Source organism: Anguilla anguilla, chromosome 17 (genome assembly GCF_013347855.1).
Source record: "Anguilla anguilla isolate fAngAng1 chromosome 17, fAngAng1.pri, whole genome shotgun sequence".
Classification (NCBI taxonomy): Eukaryota; Metazoa; Chordata; class Actinopteri; order Anguilliformes; family Anguillidae; genus Anguilla; species Anguilla anguilla.
This window is the reverse complement of record NC_049217.1, coordinates 9,007,160-9,016,097: the sequence shown is the minus strand read 5'-3', so window position 1 is coordinate 9,016,097 and position 8,938 is coordinate 9,007,160. Positions and strand designations below refer to the sequence as shown.

The window sequence follows — 8,938 nt, the reverse complement described above, 5'->3', positions numbered from 1 at the left end:
CAGAGGGCTGAGACAAAGATTTCACTAAAATGGTAGTGCTCCATCCTGAAGCCATATCTGAAGATGTTTTTTTTTGGGAGGGGAGGCAAAAATGAAAACAACATCATGTAAAAGATCACAAGTTTGCATTCCAGACCAGTAAAAATAACTCGCCAGTGAGATTTTACGAATGAACATTTGAAAATCGACACTCATGGACATAGGAACAAAGAGCTGAGGGAAAAAGAACAGGACATTGGACAAAAACGGTAGAAGGAAATGTTTGTGCAACTTTGTAAACTTTGTTAAAATCAAGTGTGTCAGTAGATTGAGAGTTAGAATCTCAGCCCAGGGTACTCTTGACCCGCACGCTCCCCCCCCCCCTCCCCACCACCCCCCGCCAACCCCCCTGTGTTCCTGTCCCTGAGTTCTTCCCTCTGAAGCGGTCGTACGCGTGGTAGAACAGGAAATGAGTGCAGACGAAGGCAGACAAGTTGAAACTGGCGTGCACGCAAGACGCAAACACACATTCCCACACACACACGCGCAGACTCACACACGCGCGCAGACACACACACACGGCAGCTCGAGGCTTCTCAGATCTGCGCTGGGGCTCTTGAGTTTCAGGTGGAGAGATCGCAGGGGCAAGGGTTCCGCGAGGGAGACGTTTTGGAGAAGGGGATTCCGGACAAGGAGTACAAGAAGGAGAATGACCCGTTGCTGAGAATTTGCGGTTTACTTCTTTTTTTTCAGAAAGTGCGCAAGAGGGAAATTAAAAACAGGATGATCTTGTCGTCCTCTAACTTGAGGTAATAACTTCTCTTTATTTCTTGCATTTTTTTTTACTTGCCATTTCCCTGGTAGAAGCTCTTTGTTGATCTATGGAAGTTTTGCTTGCTTTAGAACCGGTCTTCTGTCCTGTTTATTTATTACAGTCAATCACTTTTATAACCTATTTGCGCCTGTGTTTGTCTGTGCTGCGCCTCACTCTTAGTTTAATAAGAACTTATTTCCTGTGTTTTGATTTCTATTTTCTGGGTGGAGAGACATCTTCCTACCAAAATGTGAGAGCAGTTAACTATTTGGCAGCAAATTTTCTAGAAAATGATTATATTCAAAAATACATAGCAACAGGCAATAAAATGTGTGCAGAAAAAAATGTATTTAATTTCTATATATATATATATATATATACATATATATATGTATATCTATAAACACACTATATATATATATTATATATATATATATAATATATATATGCACACACAATATATATGAAAGGTGAAACTTTCGATAAAGCAGCTTGCACACAAGATATTTTGGAAACAATATTCCACATAAATTACATTAAGAAATGAAATCACAGAAAATGTCATCATTTCAAAATCATTTCAAATGAGAATTTTACTATTCCTTTTTAAGTATATATGCATAATTAAAAAGGAGCTGCAATTAGTACCAGAAGGGTGTGTTTTTAAAGGCTGCAGAAGCAATGTGTCTTACGCTGTGTTAACCCATTTCCTTATTACACTACGCAGCACCACTTCAGGTGCTTTTTCCATTGGTCAGCTCCTAATATCTGATCATAAGGCCTCCTGCCGATCTGGCCTCCGCACTCTAGCCTGGTTTGGCCCAGTTGGGCCCAGTTCTGCCTGGCCTGGTTTGCTTTCCTCACTCTCCCCGTGGTGACACGGGGAGGTTTACCGCCATCGTGTGCCACCCAGTGTCTCTCTCTCTCTCGCTCTTACTCGCCCTCGTTTTTTCCCCAGCGTTGCAAAAGTTGTTTTTTCTCTCTCCCTTTTTTAAAATCAACTCGAGGTTCAGACTGTACTGTGTACTGTGAAGACCCAGCATTCCTTAGACTGTTTTTTTTGGGGCGGGGCGGGGTGCGTCTCCTGTCCCGTCACGCACACGGTGTACATTCCTGCAGGTCTCTGACATGCTCACAGAGGCACGCCTCTAACCCCGCAAGGGATTCACCTCTCTCACTGCACCCCAGCCAAACAGAAGGAGCACATCCAGTACCAGACCTGGGTCAAATACGTATTTGTTTTGGATTCAAATACTTTTCTACGCTTTACTGATCTTGTCTGGTGTATTGAAACCAATGAAATACTCTCAAAAAGTGCAAACCCCGCCTTCTGGTCATATTGGCAGGTTCAATTACACCAAGCAAGATCAACAGAGCACAGAAAAGTATCTGAATCCAAAACAAATATGTATTTGACCCAGGTCTGTCCAGGACCCACTCTTCTCACAGCCCACTTATTCAACCGCTTTCCTTTCAGCCAAACAGAAATGAAAGTGGGCCACACGAGGCAACCAGTCTAACCCCACGTGCACTAATTATCCTAACATCCCGTGTTTACCTTGGTTTATGAGAGAAGCACAGGTATTTAAAGCAACTTGGCTGTGTTAAATCCGGAATCTCGGTGGACGTTAGTTTAGAGATGTAGCTTTTGCAGGGTTAGGGTGCAAGCACGGCCCTGTTCCAAAATGGACATCCCGCCAGAGCTACTCAGACAGTAAGGTTAAAGGGAGAAGGAAAGGCTTCCGGATTTAAACACTGGCTGAATGGGTATGGCCTCCTCCAATTGTTTTTTGGACTGCGTCATTTTCAGCTTGGGGGGTGGGGGAAGGGGGCGTCCTCCCAGCTCACGGACACCCATGGCCCTTTTCTTCTCCAACGTGGCAAGGCAGATCCAGACCTTTACAGCCTTTTTTTATCTACAGCTTTTTAATTTGTTTGGTTGGTGTTTTGTGTGTGTGTGTGTGTGTGGGGGGGGGGGGGGTGAGTATATACATGAGGCGGGGCTAGAAGATTTGACGCTTGGTCTGATATGTGTCTGTTTGTGTGTGTGGGGTGGGGGGGGGGGGGTGTTAATAATACTAGAAGATGAAAAAAAAAAAAAAAAACATACTGCGGCAGAAGGGGACAAGAAATACCAGGCCTTAGTGATCTTCGTAAATCTTTTTTATCCACAGACATTTGCCACAGACATTTATAACAGCGTTCCAAATCTTTCCGTATATCCATGCAGCAACACAACTTAATATTTTTTCTGTCTATGTATAGAGGATGGGGTTGGATGAAGAAAAGTGGAGAGGTAATTAATCGTATACACCAGGGCATTATCTGGTGTAAACCGCGCGAGAGAAAGAGAGAGAGAACGTGTCGCGTTGTCGGTAGCGCAGGTCTCAGTGCTGTACGGCACTCCCCAGCGGGTTTGTGATCCTTCTTAAAACCGCGGCGGCCGATTCGCGGTTCTCAGGCAGGGAGTGGCTGCTCGCACAGGTCAGGCAAGTTGGAGCAGGGTGCCAAATGCGCGGATATTTTCTTCGCGCTTAACACGGCTACTGCTCGGAGCAGCGTTGGTACCCCAGTTGTGAAAGCCTGATCTGGCTAACACCACACAGCCGTTAGCGGCCAATTGCAATGCCTCTGTATATTTACTTATTTATTTATTTGTTTATTTATTTTTAATCTTGTCTCATTTAACGAAGGGTCGATGACTCATAAGAAGTGTCGCTGTACTCTACAGAGATGACAATATGCTAAATTTAAAGCAGTTGTGCTTTAAACAGGCTATTTCCTGTCATTATAATAGTCCTCACACAACTCTCACAATAGGCCGAACAAATATCTGCTCTGCTTTCTTTGTTCTGCTGATTGAAACAACATTCTGGCAGAATGGATTTTCTGCGTCTGTACTTGTCCATTCTCTCACACTTTTTTTTTTTTTTTGGGGTTTCATTCCTTAAAAGTTGATTACACTGCACTCCTGATCAGATTTCCAGTTATACCTGTTCAACAGGTGTGACGCTGCTCTCTGTTGCTTTTTATGACAGCTGTAACGTCCAAACCCAAACTGCTCAACATACAATGGATCGCAATTACGTTTGGCATCAGATGAAAGAATTCCTTATGATAAAATGTGCATCAAGATCAGAACACCTTCTTCCATTAGAAGAAAAAAATCATTTTACATCGCGGAACATTAACTTAAACTAAACTTTACATAAGCGTGACATTACAATATGTCAAATTTCGTGTGGGGTTGGAAGACGTAGGATATGGCACATCAGTGCCTCAACAACACTTCCAACCCCACACGAAATCTGACATATTGTAATATCGCGACAAGACGAAGTGAGACGACCGGGGAGTTACAGGAACGCAGTCGTAGGCATGTGAGAAAAGCATCGCAGCCTGGCAGCTCGCTTCTCACTGCGGACACATTCTCTGTAGGCTACACGCTTCCGAGTTAAATTACTCGGAAATGCTAGGAATTTACTTCTCGTGACATGGCCACTGCAAACACAAGGATCCATATCTAATCCTCACATAACTAATACCTGATATTTTGTTAGATTAGTCGAGTAGGTCTTTAGGATAGGTGATCATGCTGACGGTGCTGTTGATTGAGACACTTCCTGTTAAACTGTTACTGGTTCTATGATTGTTAATTATGTGTCAACAGACACGTACAGAGCAAACCCTGTAATATGAGCCTTATTGAACCTGTGTTTTGTAGTTGTCAAATGACCATGATATGCACTTTTGTACATCGCTTATGTAGCGTCTGCTAAATAAATGTTATGTAATGAGCGACTGATAGATCTGTCTCCAATGTGTGTAGCTTACATAAGCAGGTCACTGAGGTTAGATCGAGACAGTGCTGACTGTTTTATGTCAGGCGTGTTTCACTTTTTAGAATATATTTTGCATTATTATTCAGAATGCCTCGCTGTAATCTGATATGCCATATGTATATTGTAAACTTAGAAGTCCTTTTAGACCCAAAAAATCAGTGAGGCTTGGTATCTGTGTGATCAGCTGCTATATTTAGTCGATGTAATGCTGAGAAACAAAAACCTGGCTGATCTTGTCACAGCTCTGCAAGAGTAGGACGGGCACTGCTGTTTATACCTATAATGTTTATGTGTACTGTTGAGCAGTGGGGCCACCTTGCATTTTAAAAAGGACTTGCTCTCCATAATGCCAGACAAAACCCCTTACTGAATCTTTTTTTTGTTTGTTTTTTGAAGTGCTGACATTTATAGGAAAGCGAACGCATACCATTTCACGTCTAACTCGAAGGAGAACATTTTATCAAAGTTGTGACTCTGACAATTGTGGATTGCGGGTCTGCCTCTGAAAGGGCATTAGACTGTTTAGCATGTTCTGGAGTTAAACATTACCTCAGGATAATGGGTGTGGACTACAGCAATCGTCAGACTCGTAGTGTGTAATGTAAAGTATGCTCAAGGTGTGGAGAGAGCTAGTGTTGGTGCTGCCGTTGGTAACCAGGTTTTCCCCCGCCACTCTAAGCTTTTCCTTTCTGTTTCGTTCCCAGCTCTGGGATGGTGGACCACAAACCTTGACCACTCGGTAGGAAGGTCCCCCCCCCCCCCCCTTGGGGTTGGCGGTCAAGATGATGGCTGCATCTGGCAAGGGCTTGGTGCTGGTGGAGTTTGAGTATGAGTACACCAACAGGGACGGCAGCGTGGTGACCATCAAGCCCAACGAAAGGTACATGCTGTTGGAAAAAACCAACGACCACTGGTGGCACGTGTGCAAGGACAAGCGCGCCAGGCCCTTCTACATCCCCGCCAAGTACGTCAAGGAGCTGCCGTCGGACTTCCCCTCCCCGCTGGACTTCCTCCACCCCGCCGCCCCGGAGCCGGCGGTCAGCAAGAGGCCGGTGGACAGCGCGGAGGAGGGGCCGTGCGAGGTGACCATCCGGGTCCACTCGCCCAGACGCCGCAAGAAGAAGGAGAACCGCATGTCCACCTTCGGGGTTCCGCTCGAGGTCCACGACCCGGTCCAGAAACGGGGCGGGGTCCCCGACCCGCCGCACTCGCGCGAGGGCTCCAAAAACGCCAAGAGGTCCAGCGCGGCTCCCGCGGAGCTGCTGGTCCCGCAGTCGCCGGAGGACGACCTGCCGCCCTCCCTGCTGAAGTCCAAGGTTCCCAGCTTCAGCCCCGCCGACCCTGTGATCAGGCCAACCCAGGCCAAGCCGGTGGAGACGCCCACTGTCAAGGACCTGGAGGTCCGAGAGCTGGTGGAACATCCCAAACCGCCCGTGGAGTTCGATGACCCGCCCAGGCCGGATTCTGACCTATCGCAGGACTCTGAGAATATTTATGAAACCATTTCGGACATCCAGGGCTTGAGGCTACAAGATTCGCCCGTCGCAGAGACGGCTCCGCCCCTTTCTCCAGCTCCGACTCAGGTGCTGGTGCCAGTTCCAATTCCAGCTCCGCCCCCTTCGCTGCCTCCACTGCCTCCGCTGCCTCCTGTGTCACAGGTAAAGCCATCGGCTACAACTGTCCCATACAAAACAGTCCCGCTGTAAACAGCTGTAAATATTATGGATAGAACAGACTATAATGTATTTATAATGTTCAGTAATGTTTTATTGCTGTTCCAAAAATAGATATATGAGTACATAAATAAATGTCTTCATAAGAATACCTTAACACATTTAATACATTGTTAACTTGCAAAGACAACTGCATATTGCAGATAATGTAGAAACGTGATAGGGCACAATTATTATTTACATTATTCAATTATTGACATTTCGATTTTAAGCAAAGTAGAAATTTTTTTAAAAAGGAAAAATAAGGAAGACAAATGTGACCACAAGGAGGTGCTGTTTGCTTTCGCATGCTTATTAGTTAACCAAACTAATATAAATAAAAGGTAGCAGTTTTCGATGTGACTTTGGAAACTTTACATTACAATTAATTATTTAGATCTTGATGTCTTGGGTGCTGTTGAAACAATTGGAATAGTGTTAGAATAAGGAATACTGGTAAATAAGAATAAGTAAATGACTGAAGCATTTACCCAAACATTGCAGGACTTCATACTAGGGTTTTAAGAATCCCTCTGTTAAATATTTTCACTGAATTCATGTTTGTATCATAATCAAACCAATATTAGTGAGAATTCCTCACTCCTAAGAGCACGCTCAAGGAACACTTTCCTGAAATATTCACACTGTTGTAACAACAACAACAAAAACATTCTAGCAGCAAAGAGCATTTCCTCTGCGGTGGTTGTCGTCAACATAAAGGTTTGAGAGTTCGCTCACGCTCAACAAGTTCTGTGGCTGCAACAAACAAGCACTTTAGATGACAAAGAATGTATTTACAGCACACGAGAAAGTGTGGCTGTACCACAGTGACCAGCAGGAGCTCCAGTACTCTTTTGTGCTCTCTTGAGTTGAACCAGAGTCCAGAAAAACATGAGAGTTCCTGTGCTTTTGTTAATAATAAAGTTCCTGTGAAACCCAATAGTGTAGTGGTGCAAAGGGGGGGGGGTAAATTATTTCCATTTCCAGCAGAAATAATGAGGAAAAGGGGTCAGCTGTGCTGGGGAAATGACATCACTAGCGGAAATGACGAGGCAGCTAAAACAGGAAACGGTGAGCTGAACTGTATAAAACAAATGAAACTCAAATTGTTTTGTGGAGTCTCAGGAAACATGGTAGATTTTGGCTGTAGTGGAAGATACGTGGAATCTGATCTCGAGTTCTCGGGCACCAGTGAGCTAAAACCAGTCCAATGACCCTTAATGAAAGCAAACAAACCGCTGGGCCTTCCTTCCCTTCTTAAGACATGTCCCAGCAAAGGAAACTGAAATTTCTCAATGCTACCTGATCCAGTACAAAGGGCCATTTGTAGCAGACTGCCAAAATAAAGGTTATTCAATTAAAATAATTCATTCAGTTTTTAAAATTCTGAAAGGACAGTTGTGAAGGCAATACTGTGGTCAGTCGAACAATTAAAATAAGGGATTAGGATGACTCCACAGGAACCATAGACAAAATACAATAATGGTGTTCCATCCACAGTGAAGGACTGCACTGGGGAGTGCTACTGCCGTGATTGTGTGAGCAGCGGCACTACACTCACCTGGTCATTCATAACGCTTCTTCGAATATACGAATAGGCTTTTGAATAGATATTTTGTGTTTGAACCTGTGGTCCTGGGCTTCAGAGTTTTGTTTGGCTGAGGGGAGGTTTTTGAGACCTTTGTGAATGAGGGCGCTAATGTGCTGCACAGTTCAAACACCGTTTCCCATCTAGGGGTGACTCACAGTAAGCAGCTCCTCTATTGTGCTTGGATAACTGCTCCAAAACATATATTGTCCTGCTTTTATACGACTCTGTGAAAGACAAGACTGAATTAGACTAACCAAAGCTCGTCATGAGTGTGCTTGCTCCCAACAGGCATTGTGCCTGCTTCAGTTTTTTTTTTTTTCACTTGTAACTTCAGCCAGTGTAGTTGCTGTCTGTCAACTAAGTATGTCACCTGAGGACTGCTTTAAAATGAAGTGCAACTATTGTTCCGGCGGTGGTGTTAGTTTTTGCCTTTCAGCCACCTTGAGGTAAAGCTTCCTGCCTCCAAACTGTCATTTGCGCGGACGTTTTGAACGTGTTGCACATATCCTGGGTTCCAGTGCCGGCGCTAGTGTCCTTTGGGCCCGTATGGAAAGCGGGTGAAATGGGCCCTCCACAAAGAACAATATTGGGAAATTACCGAAAAGAGTTAACCATGACGTAAAGTATATGATCCCTTTAAATAGAGCTACAGTATCTCCGCTTTGACGTTAGCCTATGTACCAGAATGCTTTTGAAAACAGTCACGCAATAATCAGGTTACTTTCAGTTGTGTAGTGGGGATTTTTTTAGTGGAGGAACGCTATTTTAATTACGTCATCACACATCGCGTTATAATAATAATAATAATAATAATAATAATAATAATAATAATAATAATAATAATAATAATAGACTGTATTTATACGGCACATTATAATACAATGCCTTCTCAAGTTATGTGGGCATTAAGCATCACTTATTTTCAGATAAAAACGATGATGGATCAACAAACAATTACAAATGCCACAGACCCACACAGACACACACACACCCAACCAAA

The 8,938-nt window shown here is 44.1% G+C and overlaps 1 protein-coding gene across 1 annotated transcript in view; it reads left to right on the top strand.

Moving 5' to 3' along the window:
- The first annotated feature begins 474 nt into the window (after positions 1-474).
- arhgap27l (Rho GTPase activating protein 27, like) overlaps positions 475-8,938 on the top strand; it is a 34,385-nt gene continuing 25,921 nt past the window's right edge. The window contains exons 1-2 of the mRNA XM_035397695.1: positions 475-788; positions 5,340-6,293. Coding sequence (XP_035253586.1) covers positions 5,418-6,293 — 876 coding nt within the window. The 5' untranslated portion in view covers positions 475-788; positions 5,340-5,417. The remainder of the gene's footprint in view (positions 789-5,339; positions 6,294-8,938) is intronic.